Source organism: Montipora foliosa, chromosome 8 (genome assembly GCF_036669935.1).
Source record: "Montipora foliosa isolate CH-2021 chromosome 8, ASM3666993v2, whole genome shotgun sequence".
Classification (NCBI taxonomy): domain Eukaryota; kingdom Metazoa; phylum Cnidaria; class Anthozoa; order Scleractinia; family Acroporidae; genus Montipora; species Montipora foliosa.
In genome coordinates this window covers 44,983,770-44,999,997 of record NC_090876.1, presented here as the reverse complement: position 1 = coordinate 44,999,997, position 16,228 = coordinate 44,983,770, and the positions used below count along the sequence as shown (strand labels likewise).

Below are 16,228 nucleotides of genomic sequence, written 5' to 3'. Positions count from 1 at the left end.
TCGTTTTACACAATCTTTTGTTTCAAGTTCTTCGACATCGTCCGTTCAACATTCGTTTTAGCGACGTTCGTTTTAGCGACATATTCGTTTTGTTGTTTCGCAATGCACTGTGGGATTTGAAGATATCCCGCCAGACACTGGGTCGAGCGCCCAAAGGAAATGACGACCGTAAGGGAGGCTTTTCTTTCAACACTCCGGTCTTTAATGGAAGTGTTAAATCACTCTAGTAACTTTGATGACTGAAATATTGACAACATGTTGACCCGTGGAAATTTGCTGTACCACAATGCCGTTCGCCTTGCTTTAGTCAACATCGTGGAGGATGCTACGATAGCTAAGTTACGAGATGTCGTTAATTTGCTCAGCGAAGTCGGCGAGTCCGAACAAAACTTTTCTTTTCAACCCGAAGTTGAGTACACTGGTGCCCCAGGAATATCTAGACAATTACCGTCCTATTTCTGTCATTCCAGTAGTTGCAAAAGTTTTTGAAAGGATTATTTATGATCAACTCTATGCCTATTTAACGGCTAATAATTAACTTTCCACCCACCAGTCAGGCTTTCGGTCGCTCCACTCTACAGTTACCTCTTCACTTGAGGCGACTGATGATTGGGCGTTTAACATAGTATCGTATAAACTCTTGTTCTTAGGCCATCGTAGCTTCATTAGGAAAATAACACAAACAGCGGTGATAAACATTGTATTCCAACGCATTTTTATAAAACTTGACGTTTCGTATGCTAGTCAACACACATTTTCAAAAGTGACCGTTACAATTTTTAAAAACTATATATATATCGTAAACAATAGGGGTCTGAAACCTAGACTGAGAAAAATGATCTGCAGCAGTACGTGTCTAGACATAATGAAAAGTAATAGCTAAAACAGCAATAACTTCTCACTACTAATATTTACATTAAGGGAAAGCTTTAGCTCTTGAATGAACAAAGTCTCTTTAACTTTACAGTGAAAGTCAGTTTTTCCGGACGCTAAAATGTCAAAGTGATCCCATTTAATGTCGTGGCCAGTGGTTTTCACATGATCAGCAATGGCTGATGAATGATCACTTTTAGATAGGGCCTTGAAATGTTCTGTTTTTCTGTCGTGGAGTCTTCGTTTTGTTTTTTCAATCACTTTTGAAAATGTGTGTTGACTAGCATACGAAACGTCAAGTTTTATAAAAATGCGTTGGAATACAATGTTTAACATAGACCAAGGGAACGTGAACGCTGTAGTATTCCTGGATCTCAAGAAAGCCTTTGATACGGTGGATCACAATATTCTGATTTCTAAGTTGTCTCAATTGAGTGGTTTAAATCGTACTTATCTGAACGCAATCAGAATTGTTTCCTAAATGGCTCTCCTTCTAGCAATAGTGTGTTGTCCTGTGGTATCCCTGAAGGGACAATTTTGGGCCTGCTCCTTTTTCTCTTATATATTAACGATCTACCGAATTGTCTCATGCACTCCAAGCCAGTCAGTCCTATCGCAGAAAGAAACGTCTACAGGGGCCGCAATATATTTGCATAGCTATTCTTACTCCTCGGTGTATAAAATATGTCAATCAACGCTGACCGTTGCACTTGGTAATCATGTCAGTCCGTCTGGGAATAGAGCCTATTAAAGTGTTCAGAGGACAAAATGTACTTATCACACGAGTTTAAAACTGTTGGAATATTGCACGGCGTATATTGCATCGCACGGCTTCATACCAACGCACACCAATACTCAGACAATACTAGACATATTTAGTTGGAACACTTATCGAATGGTCAGAATCATCGTGTTACAAGATCGTAGCTTATACCACATCCCCCTTCCCCCATTCAGGAAGGGGGAAACGGCGATGGGTGTTCCAACAAATGTGACGAGTATTGTAGCCTACCAAAAATATTAAGATGCTGGTTAACTTTTGACAAGGAATTGAGATTTCGGTTGATTCTACAGGGGCATAAACGTAACGTAAGAATCGTGCGTGTCTGGTCTTCTCGAGACAGAGGTGAGAGATGATTTCATGCAGATTGGAACGCCTAAATTGCTCTGTTGTAAACATGGCGGCTCACAGCACCAGTGAAGTTGTCTCTCTGGCCTTTCTGTGGACGAATTCCAGGACCTACCCATACAATTTAAGCAAGCTTTGAAAGCTAAAAGCTTCAATCGAACGGATGCTGTATTTTGCCGGTAGGACTGGGTGGCTCCACACTCATAAGAAAATCTATGAAATGAGAATTGGGGGTCTTCCCTTGTCATGGAACGGCCGAATTACCCAGAATTCCTTTTGGGCATGAAGGAGGCAAGCGGAGACTGGTCCTCATCAAATGAGGAAAAAGTAGCGAGAAGAAGATTTCTAGGCGGATACTAAGGAGTAACCAAGGTGCGTGCTGTTAACGTAGACTTTTTATCATAGGAAATTTGGCCTGGCCCTTAGTAATTTCTTGTCCAAGAAACGGTATAATGTAAATAAGAGAGTAATGAGATTTATATTTGCGATTACCTGTCCTCTTACGTACCACTTAAGTCAAACTCTACATCTCTATGCAATAAGCGCATTCAAAATTTCCTCATATTATTGTATAAGAGTAGTTAAAGAAAGAAAAGGCTTGTCCTGCATATATGAAAAATACGTTTTCTCTCCCGTTCTCTTCTTACGCATGATGTTCGTGGAAATTACATTCTGTCCCTCAATAAACCTAGAACAACCAGTTATGGTCTTAGTTCTTTTTCTTACGTTTTTACTAAGTACGTTGCGAAATGCGCAACCTGATTTTTCCTGTACCACTGAAATAATCCAGGGCCGGATTTTGTACAGCGACTTTTCGTTTTGATTAATATATCTTTAATTATTATTTGATATTTAGTTATGTATCTGTATATATCATGTATGTTAGCTGTAATGTCTCGAAGATATTATTCTGAAATTCGAGATAAAATAAAGTTTTATGCATGCATGTATGTTACCTTCGGCAGGGCGCATGCGTGCACTTTGTAATCTGCGACTCCAGTGCTTATCATATGACAGATAAAATGACTATTCTCTTGAATAAATAAGCCATCGAAATCTTACGTTAAATAGTAATGACAAGGGCGGTTTGGATCTGTGAGTAGGCGTGGGATTTGTCACATATGGTTTAGGGGCCGACATATCCCTCCCTCAATGCCGTACCAGGAGGCGAGGTCGGTAGCAGAAAGCAGCGAAGGGCCAACTGTGTCCAAAAGCGATCGTACGGGCCGAAATCCCGGGATCACTCGTTTGGTACGACGCTCCAGCGCCATGTCTGGAAGTATTGCGTTTTCTTTTTGTTCAAACATTCCCTCAGCGCATGCGTAAATGTTCTGGCTATTCGATTAAACTGCTTAAACGTTCGTCCTTTCGTAAAAAGATAAAGGAATTATTACTAAATTTCTTGCGGTCAGAAAATGATTAGGTCGAAGTCTCCCGTCTTATTAAGCTATTTAATACTTAAGGTTAGCCTCTTGTTATAATCTACCTTAATAGAAGTATTATTTCGAAATTTCTAAGAAAAAAACACATTTATAGATGGATGTTGTAGGGTAAAAATGAACTTTTTACATAGTTTTGGCTCTGATATATTGAGTCAGATTCTTTCTCCCATGGGAATAAATTGAAGAATTTTATCCATAAAATATTTATTCAGAAATATTCTGACCATGCTCAAACAATCAGATTGCAGACTTCTTGAACTCTGTTCGCTCGGGTTCATAAATGTAAGAGACCACTTTCATAAATGGCGACCACTTTTACATTCTTTTGCATTTATGTTAATTAGGCCTACTACCATTATTCTGAAACAAATATTCCTTTGAAATTTGCTCGTCGTAACGAGACTAGAAAGGCTTATTAGCATTAAAACACAAGAATATATCTATTTTCGATATCTTAAGATATCTATTTCATGGTTAAGTTAAGCTCACCTCAAATTTGCCAATTTTAGTTGAAGGAAAGAAAAAAGAAATCATCGAAATAATTCTTATTCGGGCCACTCACTGCAGATGTTGTTAAGTCAGTTTCCCCCAAAACATATTCTACCCCAACCTCAACTTAAACTTTATTGTATTTTCTTGTGCACCATGAGGGTCAGATCCAGGATTTTTCTTAGGAGGGGGTTCGCCACTAAGGAATGGGGCAGCTGACTGGTGACGTTAAGATAAGTTTTTTTTTCCTCGCAGAATACCAGTTTCATTAGAAAGCCGCAAGTCATCTCAAGGATGGCGTGGAGGGAAGGGGGAAGGGGGGAGGGGTGCGCACTTCCAGCACCCTCCCCCTAGATCTGCCCCTGACCGTTTACAATTAATGCTGATTAAGAACAGAACACGTGGGATGTAGTGTACACGTGAGAACTGACTAATAGTCCCACCACCATGATACGATCACATTCGACAATACAAAGTTATTCAATTTTACAATGATTTCATAAACAAAGCGGTACATACAAACTAACTACATTGATTAAGTTCCAGAGCTACGCATTTATCTTACTTAGGTGAATGATTTGCATCACATGGAAAGTCATTCGTTTTTATTAGTTCTATAATTCTTCGTGAAGTCACTTTGAAAGCAGGTAGAAGGTACAGCGGCGTGTAATAGAATGAGTTTTGAAGAATTTTCTGGACCATATTTATTGATTAATTAATAGCAATTGACCCTCGAGTCAGGTTTTACGTGCTTGCCAAAAGTTTCGCTTCCGAAACGTTTTCATGTGCACTAGGCCACGAAAGTTTGAGATTATATCTGCTTTTATAGGGAGTTAAAAGCCAGTCTTCAGGGGCGGATCTAGCATTTTTTGAAAGTGGGGGCCGAACAAGAATACTAATCAGAGCGCGTTAGCGCGCCTCGGTAGCGCCTTAGGCGCTACATTCTAGGGGGGTCTGGGGGCATGCCCCCCCAGAAAATTTTAAAAATATGGGTACTCTTACATGCAATCTGGTGCAATCTGGAAAGTAAAATATCAGGCTTCCATATTGAATAAAATTATAAGTTGTGGTTATAATGATGCATGGTTTGTGACTCTTCGCTCCAAAGTCACAACAGCCTTGGAAGAAACGAATGAAGTGTCTGTATACCACAAGTGCGCGGGATGGTGATCTTTACGTATGCTTTCTTAGCCATTTTCTGAATCTTTTCATGCACTGAATGCGCAAACACTGTTTTTGCATCCTTGCGTATATCTGCCAGCTGATCTTTCACCACGTTAATATGCCTGTATGCCTCAATAACATCCATTGTTATTTAGCTGGAGTTTTTGCCGCTACAACGCGCCCATTCATTGGCTAGTTGATGGTCACATGACATTTCACAATGAAACTGTTTACCGCCAAATGCCATGAGCGGGCAACAGTGCGAAAACTATGACGTCAAGCGGGGAACAGTTCACTGTTACCCGCGAAATGTTGACCGCTGTTGCACGTGATCAGAGCGTGCAGTTGCAGGTGGCCTGATGTTGTCGCTGGAATCTGAGCGCTTTTTTCAAAATGTTTGACCCATTTGTTTTGCAATATAACAAATCACTTAATGACTGGTACCTCGGGAAACAGTTCATTTTGTTTCCCTCGAATCTCAATGTTTCCCTCGGCTGCGCCTCGGGGAAACATTGAGATTCGAGGGAAACAAAATGAACTGTTTCCCGAGGGACCAGTCATTAAGTGTTTAATGTCGAACCCTGGTTTAACGAACGGCTAAGTCCTACCCTGAATCCAAAAAGATGCTTGGCAGTGTAAAGGCCAGCAATGAACACAGGATTCTTGATTTGATGGAACAGGTCATAAGCACGTACGTGTCACAATGTTATTCTCATTGTACCTAACCAAAATATATATAATTATATATATAGACATTAAGATTTCACGTTGTTACAGTCTCTGTAAAATAGGTTGACTGTAGACAAGTAATTCTCATCCAGTCTTCTTCGTCATTTCAAAAGGATAACATTAACGCCGGTAACGTTGAAAGCTTTTTCGCACAACTTTTGTCATACTATTAGCAAAAAATCATGCTTTAGCTAAAAAAATCAAAAGCTCCAACAGACTGCTTACAAAATTATAAAATTATTGTATATTTTGACAAAAAAGAAATCTCCGACGAACTGAAAGGGGGGGCCGCGGCCCCCTCGGCCCCCCCCTAAATCCGCCCCTGGTCTTGCGTCGAACGAAGGTATCAAAACCACTGCTGTCAGACCACCTCTTATCAAAACGATGGCTTATGTCACGAGGTTTGTGACATCAATAAAAAAAGTCCAATTGCACATGCGCGCCGGGTTTTGTGGGGCACAGGTGCAAATCCCCACCGCTTCGATCCGTTGTCAAGAAGCCAAAGTGTTTCATAGAGAGGTACGGTGAACCAACAGAATCTCTTGTTTCCAATCTACTGCAACTTTACTTCCGAGTCTGGATTCGAGTGGACTCTGTTCAAGTCCTACTCTTTACAAAACAAAACAGTGTTCAAGGATAAGGCCCTCTACCTGCACGATCTGCCCATCAGCGAGTATTTCCTGAAAAGCTACCGGCTGTCAATGTCCCGTATGAAGTCCGTCCGGAATGTCTCCACTCACTGGCGAGCAACTTGTAATTTTCCGATGGACGGCGTCGATTTCCAAGTTTACATTCGCTCGTCATTGGCCGAAAATGATAAGTTTGCAGTCCCTGGTTTAGGGCGGTACGCTTGGTACGAACATGTTGACATCCTCGGAAACAGATGCACGTAAATTGTAAGGCCTATTCACTTTACAGTGCTTCATGCGATTACGACATTGACAGCTGGCATCGCAAAGAAGATCTCGGCTGTGATTTCGATGGAAGGCCCCATGGAGAAATCGACAACGAAGACAACTTCGGTTTTTACTTCACACATAGCCCTTTTTTCCGGCGAAATTCAGAAATGACATCTACAACTCAGTATTGGTTTGGTGGCCATTAATGGTGTTTCTCATTCACGTTTTCAAGGCCTTTTTTCCTTGCTTGATCAATTAATAAATTAATAGCAACTTTATTCATTTAACTCAATGAAAGGGAAAGATATCAGAGGTTATCCCTATCAAAGGTATCCGCCCACAGCCGGATGTAATTGACTGAGAGTCGTATTGCGGAGGGAGGAAAATCGGAGTACCCGGGGAAAAACCCTCAGAGTCAGATGAAGATCAACAAAACTCAGCCCACTTGTGACCCGAGGCCAGGGTTGAACCTGGGTCACAGAGGTGGGAGGCGTGATTGATAACCGCTAAACCACCCTGACTCAAAAGCAAACTATGGTTACATGCATGACATTCTTGGTTTAATAGGCCATTTCCGAGTTCATGTCTACCTCCTCTTCAAAGCGAGTCTGAGTGCAAACATTTTGTTCTACTTTACATACGAATGAAAAGTAATTTTCTCATAAGAAAAACTTCGCACTTAGAATCGATTTGAAGAGGAGGCAGAAATAAACTCGGAAATTGCTTATTTCCTAGTATTCCCCTAATATACGTTGTATTTTTTCAAATAATTCATTTCTTCTTGTTCCCATCAAAGAAAACATGATTAATTGGAGTAGTCTCTTCCAATTAAATGACCCGGTCTTTGCACCGTTTAAACTTTAATACATTTTAAAAATTGTCGATTTTAGCATGTTTAAAATGAAATTTATTGCCCAGAGGAAATAAATGGATTTATACTGAGTGTGATATGCTTAGTTGGTTATTTCCCATGTTGCAATTGAGGCATCCTGTCATTCGGGAATAGGCCATTTCCGAGTTCATGTCTGCCTCCTCTTCAAAGCGAGTCTAAGTGCGAAGTTTTTGTTATGAAAATTAGTTTTCATTCATATGTAAAGTAGGACTAATTACCATCACAAATACTTCTCTTCAATACTTAGACTCGTTTTGAAGAGGAGGCAGACATGAACTCGGAAATGGTCTATTTCTCTAGATCTTTTATCATGTGCACAAGATGAGCGTAGCGCCTATTTGACTAAATGATGCAAGAGAGTCAAAATCAAAAGCAAGGATTATTTACATTGGCAGTTAAATATTATTTTTTTTAATACCACGCTCTGCAGTTACCAAAGGATGCTGTTTTTACGCTTTTTTTTTTCATTGAAGCAAAGCCAAGAAAATTTTGCGCACATGCTATAAACATGTAATCGCAATAGTGTGTTCTCGTAAAAGTAAGGAGAAAATACCACCAGCTTGACATGTGTTTTCAGAAGTTTGTTTAGAGCACGTACAGGTCTTGTTTGAAGTTTGTCCTTTCAAGCCGATTCTGGTTCTAAGCCAAGCTGGTGTGTTTCAATGAAATACATCAAAATGCTATCACCTGCACTTCGGCGAATAGTTGTTAAATATTACGTATACAACTACGGCTCGTGAAGATATATCCACAATTGAATGTTCCTTCACACTGTCAAGTAATTCCCTTGAAAATGATGTACAATCCAGATTTTTCAAACTTGGCACAATTGATATTCCTACACAGGACATTACAAAATGCAATAAAAAGATGGAGTCTTCGTGCCTGTTTTCGTGCTGTATGCCCTTTATTCTAAATCTTTTCTACGGAATTAATACGCGAGAAGCGTTCGAAACGAGATCAACCGGAAAAGTTGTTGCTATGTAGCAAAAGCTACTGGATATTACTGAAAAGTTGAACCTACTTGTTTGTCCGGCCTATAATCTTTAAGTAAAGTGATTTCAAATTGTTCAATCTTGTAAAGAAATGTAAGCAAATTGGACCGCTACAGTCATCATTTTTCACTCAGTGTCGGGTTCCAAATGAGGTTTGATTCACGTCTTTTATATGTAAATACTACAAATTCTGCAACCCAACTTTTTTTCTCCTTAAAATATGTTTTCCGTGTACCTATTAGGAGTAAATAAAACCATTAAAAATTGGGGACGAAAGTTCTCCTTTCTTCGCAACACGATGATAAGTGGATGGCAAAGGGGCAATTTCGGCTTCAAAATGATCATTTTTGGCGAAAGGACTGGGGCGAGTTCCAAAACAACTCCTTCGTAACCGAGAGAAATTATCATGATTGCACTTAAAAGCTCTTGAACAGCAAAAGCGGCCATTGTTGTCTCGTGAAACACCGCCATCTCCGAAGACGCAATGTTATGCGCAATATGAGATGTGCGCTGCAAAACAAGGGAATCACTTTAAATAGTGATTTAGCTGCGGTACATGATTGACTTAAGAAAACAAATTAAGTTGCAATACTTCCAAAACTAGCTATATGCCTATTGGTTCTCGGCAAAACTTGACAAAAGCTAAATTCATGAATTTAAACATGGATGATAGGCCAATTGAACATAAACCTTCTACTACGTTATTGGGGGTTCATTTTGATGAAATGCTAACCTGGAATGATCAGATCAAACATATTCCATCTAAAGTCTAGAATGGCTTGCGAATGCTGTATTTAGCTAGAAAACGAACTGACACTCAAGAGACTCTTAAAACAATTTACTACAACCTTACTTTGATTATTGTGATGTTGTATGGAGTGACTGCTTCAAAACACGTGCTGACAAATTTCAAAAGTTACAAAATAGAGCAGCACGGATTATTACTAGGGCTGATTAGTCTAGTTGATCATCAGCGGCAATAAATTCACTAGAGTGGTCTAACGTATAAGAAAGAGAGAAAAGGCAATTGTTAATTACCATGTGTGAAGTATTCAATAATCATTGTCCAACGTATCTTCAGGGTTCGATTTATGATCTCCAATTACCGCTGCCTAATCGATCGTTGGGATGTCGATACGCCACGTCAAGAACGGCATCGGTAACCTGGTATCACTGCTCCTCCGCCCCCCCCCCCTCCCCTCCCCTCCCCCACCTCTCAAGACCGTTTAAAAATCATTAAACAACAAAAACAACTGTCAAGTCTATTTATTCATTTAATTGTGTTGTGTCTCATTTCATCATCGTTTGTCTTGCAATCGGGTTGACATTGTGTGTCTCCTTTTGAACAAACTTTAATCCATTCAGCGTTCCTAGTAGGTTCTGGATGAAGTAGTTTCTTTTCTTTATCGAATTTTATTTTCACTGGAAGATATTCTGCTTCCAGCAAACGTCCTCTGAAATGCAAATGATAAAATTGGAAACTCCCCTGATAATTTGACGATAAAAAACTGCGATAAAATATTTTTAAAAAACATAAGAAAGTTTGTTTTCAAAAAACGACAACGCTTCGAATTCCGGCTACGTTGAGCTAACGTCATTATTATCAAGTAACAACGATAGTGATGTGTAAAGGTTGTGGTTTAACCCTAATTACTAAAAACCAAAAACAAAATTACCCTCTCAATTAGGTTTACGCACGTATTTGAAACGGTTAGCATTTCAGGAAGTGTGTGACAACTGCATACTGCCTACAAATAGGTAAGCAGTATTTTAATCTATAAAACATCCGTTTCAAATAGCGCTGAGAAGCATGCAGTATTTAGGCCTAAGCACCCATTTAAAAGCGGTTATCTTTTACTGTGAGTTAGGGTTAGTCCAAGGTCTGCAAGTATCAGACACTGCATTCCAGGTAAGGAATTATCATGCATTGTAGTGATTGGAGTATTCACTTGTTTGCAGTGTTTAGTCTAACTGACAACCGTTGTCTCGGTTTTTGGGTTAAGAATATTGGTCCATGGTTGGTGAAGGCAAAGCATTCTTTCACATGCAGGATAAATTTGTAAAGAAGCTGTGGTGCTGTGTCAGTGGGGAAGTGAAATAAAGACTGAAAAGGGTTTATCAACTGAGTTGATATGGTAAATTGACCACTGCAAAGAAATTTGAAAGCTGACGTTTCGAGTGTTAGCCCTTCGTCAGAGCCAAACCCTTTTCTGCCTTTTACAAGTAGGACTACTTTTCATAATGAAAAAAACAGTGACATTCTTTAATCATTCCTTTGGCAATATAACTTGTAAAATACAAGATTCATAAATTTGTCTCTGAGCTCTTCAATTAAATAGAGCAGTTTACAACTGGGAAGTACCTAACAGACATTAGCATTAAACGTAATAATCATGGTATTATTTGTACTGTTACAATATAAATGAACTACAATTTATCTCAAAAGGAAATTACTCATTTTGAAGAATGGACTCGTTTACAAGCTCAATGTAAAGGGAATTTCTTTGAAATAATCGAAAGTAAGATTAGTAGGAGAAATAAGCCATTGGACCTCTCCAAACTTGGTCACTAGTACTATTCGAGCATAATGGTTTTCGATCTCCGTTATTTTTTCTAAAAGCATGTTGGGGTATAATACAAGGGTGACATTTTGACATCACGTCGATCTCTATCAAAGAGAGGAATGTTGGATCTGCCATTAGTTGTTGGGCTTTTTTGTGCATGGAATAGATGTGTTGACAACTTTCTGGCTGATTTCTGCACAATTTCTTTTGGCCACTTTTCCGTAATTTGCTGTCCTCTGTGAGAAATTCGACTATGTGCTTGGGACAAGACTTGAAACAGTTCCCTTTTTGGAACAACTTTATTGTTGTTTTCTGTGAAGAGTTTGCAGTTGTTGTAAACCCATTTCCGTCGGGTTTTCATCTGTTGTTCCATTTTGTTGATTGTTTCAGCTTAGGGAGGGCTAGATGTGTGAAGGAAGGGTGGGGTAGGAAAGAGGTACTGGGGAGGACCAGGGACGGGTAGGGGAGTGGAAGGGAGGAAAAGATCTCGAGTTCATTTTTAGACCCCCTAAAAAACCAAGCCTCTGTTTTTTTAACCACACCCCCACCCCCCCCCCCCCCCGAAATAAAATAAAATAAAATGAAAATCCCTTTTTTTAGACAGTTGATTAAAAAAACAGTCTAAAAAATTAAACTGCTTTGAAAAAAAAAAGGAACTGGTTTAAAACAAATTTAAGCCAAAACAAAATTAAAACAAACATAAATACTAAGTAATAAACAATAAAACAATCACATAGGGAGTCAAAGAGTTGAAATGTTCTTTCAAGCAAATAGTCTCGCACAGATGGAGTCAATTTGTGTGTTTAACTTCGATCGCGTTCCTTGATGAAAAGCATCTCATAGACGAGACAATCAAATTTTCCTTGACACCACCGGAGTATGCGAAACTGGCTTCCCGAGTGAGGAGGCTTGTGTCCCTATGGGCTTCCAAGCAGACCACATGAAGAAGAATATACAACGCATTGTTGATTTACGATTGGAGGCTTGATTTCTTTTGGTTTGAGTTCTTGCTCCAATTTCTTGCTGACAAATAGTACCAATCTTATGACTGAGATCAAGCATTTGCCTTCTCACCGTGTTATCTGAGGTTTGGTCATTGAAAGGGAGAATTACTCGCAGAACGCTGTTTTCTTCCACTTGTGTTTCTCACCCACTCGATGAAATGTTATGAATAAATTTGTTAATGGTGGAATTTATCATTGTGATAGGATAGTCAAGTCGGATAAAGATGAAGCGTAGTCCAGTGCATTCTTCATTGAAAGCTTCAGTTGTGGAAGATAGCGCATATGCACGATCAATCATTGAAATGCAACAACAATCCAGTGTTTGTTGCCTTTCTATGCACTTGTGTTTCAATCTTAGTTCCGTTCTTAATTATTTCCATTTCGATAAAAGGGATCTTGTTATCAACTGGGAACTCTATAGCAAACGACAGGCTAGAGTGGAGACTATTATTAAGAGTAGAAAGAAAATCAACTGAAGCATCGGTGCTGGACATTCTGGCCATGGTGTCATCAACATACCTCCTGTATAGTGTGGGCATCATATATACCATCTTAGTGGTTTCAGATCCAGTAGATCCACAATTGATATGGTATTCACGTTACGTCAGCTACAGGAAAAATGCAGGGAGAAAAATATGAGTCTCTACATTGCTTTCGTGGATCTAGCAAAGGCTTTCGATTCAGTTAGCCGAGTCGGGTTATATAAATCGCTTCAAAAGATTGGCTGTCCACTGACTTTGCTCAAGATTGTACAATGATCATTCCATGACGGCGTGGAGGCCTATGTTTCCTTCAATGGTGATAACTCCGAGAACTTCAGTATCAGAGGTGGAGTGAAACAAGGCTGTGTGATGGCACCATGTCTTTTCAACATTTACTTCTCGAGCCTCTTACATCACGCTTTTAGCAATAGCACCCTGGTAGTCTACCTCCATACTCGTTTCGATGGTGGACTCTTTAATGTTAAGCGTTTCCGAGCAAAGTCCAAGGTGTCCAACTCTACAGTCACAGATCTCTTGTTCGCAGATGACGCCGCTTTGGTTGCTCACTGTGCTAAAGATTTACAGATTCTACTTGACCGCTTTGTGGCTTCTTGTGCAGCTTTTGGACTTACGATCAGCGTGTCAAAGAGGGTTGTCATGTTCCAGGGAGCGGTGGAAGATCCAACAGCAGCTATCGAGGTTTCAGTGAGTAACAAGAAGCTGGAGGTAGCTAATGAATTTTGGTATCTTGGCTCATGCATCACTAGCAGGGCTAACATGGAAGCAGATCTTGATAAACGGATTGCCTGAGCCTCCATCTGTTTTGGACAGCTACGGATGAGGGTGTGGGAAAACAGGAAGCTTCAGCTAAAGACCAAAATCGCAGTCTACACCGCGTGCGTTCTTTCTACTTTACTCTGTGGATCTGAAACCTGGTCTGCCTATGCTGGGTAGATCACGAGATTGAACACCTTTCATTTGAGAAATCTGAGGCGGATCCTGGGAATTAATCGGATGGACAGGGTGTCAAACATTGACATCTTACATCGCACTCAGTGTGACAGCATGCACACAATCCTTAATTAAGGAGCGCAGACTTCGTTGGTTTGAACATGTATGTCGTATGCCTCAGAATCGTTTACCAAAGAAGGTCTTGTTCAGTAAAGTCAGCTCTGGACATCGTGCCAGAGGAAGACCTCTCCTTCGTTTCCAGGGTCGCATTCGCGATGATCTCCGCCATTGCGGAATACGGGAGGATGGGGTGGAGAAACGGTGTGCCGAGAAGGCGGAGTGGCGAAAAAGGGTATATGAGGGTGCAGCAGCAGCAGAAAAACGGTGGCAAGACAAAGGATTGACTCGGCGGAAACGTGTGACAGATGTAGTCGCGAACTAGCATGATCCTCTTGGATCGGACGCAGCCCATTATTACTATTATTAGTATTTATACATTTTCCCATCACTATCGTTTTGAGTTGATAATGCCGTTAGCTCAACGTCCAAACGTCCCCGTTTTTAAATATTTTAACGCAGTTTTTCATCGTCAAATGTTTTAAAAAATTGCTTCTTTCTCGTCCACTGATAATGTCAAAGAAATAAAATAAATACGCAACTCGTATTTAGCATTAGCATTTTAATGCTAATGGTAATGGTATTGGCGTTATTTACCGCAGACATCACATACATTCTCATGGCAGTTTACTATTCTTTTTCTAGCGTGAGATCAGACGTCAACCTGTAAAGGCGTCTCTAGCAGCCGCTATTAGTCTACGTTTGAACTCACCCACGCACCCACACAACCCACGCATGAATGTGAAAGGAAAGCAGGGTCCCCCACTTTTCTTTACGAACAGTGTGTGGGTTCTTTAACGTCCCACAGTGTTGATTAACAGGGAGGGTCGTGAGACCCTGTAACCTGCATTTTCTAGTTTAAGTGCCGTGAAAGTCTGCAGGGGAAGATGTAAGTGTTTTACCACCTAGAGCCTGCAGCCGCCACCAGTGCTAAAGGTGATTCTACATGTGAGATGTGAACTCTCAAGTCACCCCCTTCCCCCACCCACCCCCGATATTGCAAAATCTCTATTCCTCTGTCCTGTCGTTGAAGTATCATTGGCATACAGAAGCTTGAATTCCTTCCTATTCCCAATCCAACCTTGTGTGTCCTTGAAAGTAATAAAAAATCGTCATATATTTTAGCCTCAATAATGATGCATTTGAGTGAGGTTGTAGAACTTGTCCAAGGAGCGTGACTCCAAACTGTCACATAAACACATCTCGCTCAAAGCTCTCAGTTGAAGATCACCAAATCAAACCCGCCAAAGCCAGTGCGCGCTGGCGTTAAGCTTGTTTGTTAACTGCCCAGTGTGAAACACCATTTTTACCCGGGTAACCCGAAACTAATTTAGCTGAAATTGCGGATGTTAGTTCAACTTTGTGTGGACGCTGCGTAACTCTTACCCACGATCTGCCTCTCAGCAAACCGGTTATCAGTATTGACTCTGTTGACTTGAGCAGAAGACAGCAATTCTTGAGCATCATCATGTTTACCTGGTTAGAGTGACTTTCAACATTTGACTCATTTTCAGGTCTTCGCAGTTTCCTAGAACGAAGTGCTCGAATGCTTCTATTCTCTTCCTATTCGGTTTCTTTCCCAGTCTTCCATAAACGCCCTGTTGAAATTGAACAAACGAGGATGTATTTTCGCGGCGCGTTGCTGTTTCAGTTTCGATAAATTTCCTTTCCGGGATTCTTTCAATTTTTCTTTGCTCACTGATCTTAATTGTAGCTCATAGTGTAAACGAATACCACCGTCTTTGCCTCTTTGTGTCCATAAATGCAGCACAAAACAAGGAGCGTTCACTTTGACAGCCCGGGGCCGGGCCCGTTTCTCGAAAGTGCAGAATACCTTTCGGGCCCGAAAAGCCATAACTGCCAACTGCTTGTTTTGGAAATCCGATCTCTTAACATGTTTTCAAGGTAACAAAAAGCAAAAGGAGTGTGAAGTTCGACGACTTTAATCCTCTCTGTTCTTGAGATACAAAGAGAATTGTGACACCCCGAAAATGGCCCGTAAAGTTTCGGGACTTTGGAGAAACGGGCACCTGGGCCCAGTTGCTCGAAAGTCGATTAATTTAATTTAGGATTAGCGTAAACTTTGATTTCACTTTGCTTATTTTAGATTTTTAAGGTTGACTTCCTCTACTGTAAAATTTTGCCGAGTGTCAGCGTTGAAAAACTATTGAGAGAAGAAAAATGAACTCAACTTGGTCAATTTTTAATCTGGGATACTACGAAAACCACCTATCTGTGGAATGGGACCGAAATACCGAGTCACTGGGCCACCCACTTTCGTTAAACATTTTGATGAAATTTCTTACCCACGGGTTTAGGCGGCTCAGTGCTGCCATGGTCGAAAACAGTACCTCTCAAAAATATGAACTATTTATAAGCGAAAGTGGGCGGGGCACAGACACGTAAATTCCCGCCCATTCCTCAGATCGGTGGTTTTCGTAGTATAAGCGTTAAATGGCTTTTCAACAACCAGGCCCTGAATTGTAGGCTAACACAAG

At 40.5% G+C, this 16,228-nt stretch overlaps 1 protein-coding gene across 1 annotated transcript in view; it reads right to left on the bottom strand.

Annotated features, from left to right (window-relative positions):
• Positions 1-9,882: 9,882 nt before the first annotated feature.
• LOC137968871 (capsule biosynthesis protein CapA-like) overlaps positions 9,883-16,228 on the bottom strand; it is a 28,118-nt gene continuing 21,772 nt past the window's right edge. Inside the window, exons 6-8 of the mRNA XM_068815343.1 lie at positions 15,207-15,328; positions 14,720-14,821; positions 9,883-10,066 (exon numbers count right to left, since the gene is read on the bottom strand). Of these exons, the coding sequence (XP_068671444.1) occupies positions 9,883-10,066; positions 14,720-14,821; positions 15,207-15,328 (408 nt within the window). The remainder of the gene's footprint in view (positions 10,067-14,719; positions 14,822-15,206; positions 15,329-16,228) is intronic.